This window comes from Buceros rhinoceros, unplaced genomic scaffold (assembly GCF_000710305.1).
Source record: "Buceros rhinoceros silvestris isolate BGI_N320 unplaced genomic scaffold, ASM71030v1 scaffold29675, whole genome shotgun sequence".
Lineage (NCBI taxonomy): Eukaryota > Metazoa > Chordata > Aves > Bucerotiformes > Bucerotidae > Buceros > Buceros rhinoceros.
The window spans coordinates 8,364-11,088 of NW_010411583.1; the positions used below are offsets into that span (position 1 = coordinate 8,364).

The 2,725-nt window shown below is 41.9% G+C and overlaps 1 protein-coding gene across 1 annotated transcript in view; it reads right to left on the bottom strand.

The window, feature by feature from the left end:
- Positions 1–2: 2 nt before the first annotated feature.
- Positions 3–2,725, bottom strand: part of PEX10 (peroxisomal biogenesis factor 10) — a gene marked incomplete at its 5' end in the record, with an annotated part of 3,300 nt that continues 577 nt past the window's right edge. Inside the window, 4 exons of the mRNA XM_010136071.1 lie at positions 3–192; positions 882–1,017; positions 1,308–1,483; positions 2,260–2,666. Of these exons, the coding sequence (XP_010134373.1) occupies positions 121–192; positions 882–1,017; positions 1,308–1,483; positions 2,260–2,666 (791 nt within the window). The remainder of the gene's footprint in view (positions 193–881; positions 1,018–1,307; positions 1,484–2,259; positions 2,667–2,725) is intronic.

Genomic DNA, 2,725 nt, shown 5'->3' on the forward strand with positions numbered 1-2,725 from the left:
TGCCTTTCACAGGCAGTTACCATTTTTATAGTAGTTTTTTTCTTGGACTAACTCAAGCTGTATGACCATAAAGGGGAGGATTTCTGAGGCTCTTGTCCTGAAACAGAAGAGATTTTCCCTTTACAGTTGATAGTGACGTAGGTAGATCAGTTTCTGAGGATGGAACTTCTCTCTGCACAATGGACATTCTGTCTACAAACAGACAAGAAATTAGATAGACGCACTGAATTGCTGTGTTTGAAGTTAAAGGACCTACTTCCGTTACACTCATTCCCAGCCCAGTGAGTCCTGGTTGTGAAGGGAGCCCCAGGAGCCGTTGGTTCTGGATCGCTGTGCAGTGGACTTGCACATCCAGCTGAAGCTTCCTAAACATTTGCTGCCTCCATTACATTTTGCTTTCAGAAACAAACAGCTGATAAGCTGAAAATTTCTAACTGGCGGGGTGGGGAGTACGGTTTGTGTTAGACGCACAATTCTGAAATGAATCTGACTACCCAATACAAAGAGCATCTATTTTTGCAACCTTGATCTGAGTAATTACAAAGATTACCACTCCTTACCTGCAGCCAGATGACAGTTGCCACTATCAGAATTATAGTCTAGGTCTGTAGATAAAGGAGGTACCTTGAAGTCTGACTTCCACAGTAGTCCAACTGCATTTCAGTGGCTGGGACAGAAAACTGCTCACCTTATTTACCTTATCTGTATAATCACAGTCACTGTATTCTAACAAAACATACAGGTCCTGGTGAATTCTCAGGAGGGATTTGGGATGCCTTAGAGAAGGGGTATTATTTCAAGAGACAGACTGACAAGTATTTTTAAGTAGAAATTTCACCATGTTTACCCTTTCTGGCCTCTGCTTGTCCTTCTGTACTTACTCTGGTGTTACACCACTCGGTGATGCATTCCCAGCAGAACAGGTGACCACAAGGGGTGGCTGTTGCATGTCTCCGTTCCTCCAAACACAAAGTGCAGCGGGAGTGGCGCCCAGTCGTTTTATCCTTGGTCATATTTCTAGTTAACATAGTTATAAATTACTTATTTTTATTTAGCCTGCTTGTAAGAAATATTTGATAACACAATCCTAAAGTAATCCCTATCTTCAAGTATTAACCCCTTTTTGTGGAGATCTCAAGAACATGAAATCAAAGCATGAAATCTAAGAGATGCTTAGAGCAGTAAGCATCAAACATTACATCAGGTCCTAACTTAAATGCCACTCCAGTGTTCTCCCTGTTCATGAAAGCTATTACATTTCCCTCTATTGCTTCTACCTCTTTCCTAGTAAGTAAAACCCATCGTACTTCTGATGAGCAAGGTTGCGGTGCAGTTTCCATTCCTGCCTTGCTCTCTGCTTCTGTTTGAAGCTGTACAGCTGAATACCAATTGTTAGGAGAAGATGGAAGAGTGAAATCATTCCAAGAAACTTGTAACTTGATCGAATGCTCTGGTCTTCTTCTTGCAGCCCTCCAAAATGCAGCTACATAATTCACAGAAAGAGATGTTTCGTTACTGCAGTTTATGCAACTGTGCCGCCCCCCCACCCCCAATATTGAGATTCTCATTTCTGTCCAAAGAATTTGTAGGACTTACCAACCCATTATTCTATGATATATATCTAGGACTTATCAGCCTGCTGTCTCACAAGAACATGTCGTTCAGTTGGGCTATGTGTAACTGCTGTTTGTGCAGGGATCAGTTGTCTGTCCATCAAAACTGCTGCTTTCATCAGTTTGGATTTGTTGTGTAGCTCTGAGCAAACAGACACCTCTTTTCCACATTGATGCTGGGAATTGTTAAGAAGTCTAGTGTCTACAACCTTTCTGGGCCAGCGACTGATGGTTTTTAAAAAGTTACTTATTGAAAAGACCATGTGAAATTGAACTCTTCATATAGAAAAATGCAATCTAAATGTGTACTGATTTGTGTTCAAAACTGTATTTAAGTATTTCCCATGGATTTATTAAGCCACTTCTTTCTTTTTGTGTATTTGGAGAAGGCAGACTGGACTAGATAGTGTTCTGGAGTTACACAGGGTAATAACTTCTGACAGTGTGTTTGCTTTTTTTTAGCCACCTTTTGACTGCAGGGAGTCATAGCACCTCTATATAGTATTAAAATTTTTTCCCTCTCTCTGCTCTGCTCCTATTATAATCAGCTACAGAATTCTATATCCCTTTTACACATGTGGCATCCCAAAAGAGGCCAAAACACTGCAGTGAACACCATATTCAGACAAGAGAGACATCCACTTACATATCTGATTCCTGCAATTCTTTTAGACAGGTGATAGAAAGTGCCACTTATGTAGAACACTGCCAGATGCAGTCGATGGAGCAAAGGCAGGCACTGTTTTAGACCACGCACGCTTTGTAAGACCCTCTTCTTCTGCTGTTCTGTAAGCTCCCCAACTTGTTTCTGTATCCAGTTTCGAATTAATGTCCTACTGGACAAACCCAGTGCTGGGCTGCTCTGCGAGGTTCTGGACTCATCAGCTTCTGTCTGCAACTCACGTTCCAGATGTAGCAACCCCTTTTCTAAGCAGTAGGGTACTATGGTATGAAGTGAAATGAAGATGGCCCGTCGAAGAAGAGAAGGTACCCTTTTCTGGGTTGAGTCAACTTGGACAATGTTAACATACTCCTCACCCAGAGTCTGGTAACCTAAACAAAGTGTGCAAGAGAAAACAGGCAGGGTAAGATGGCAGGTCAGTGTAATCCTC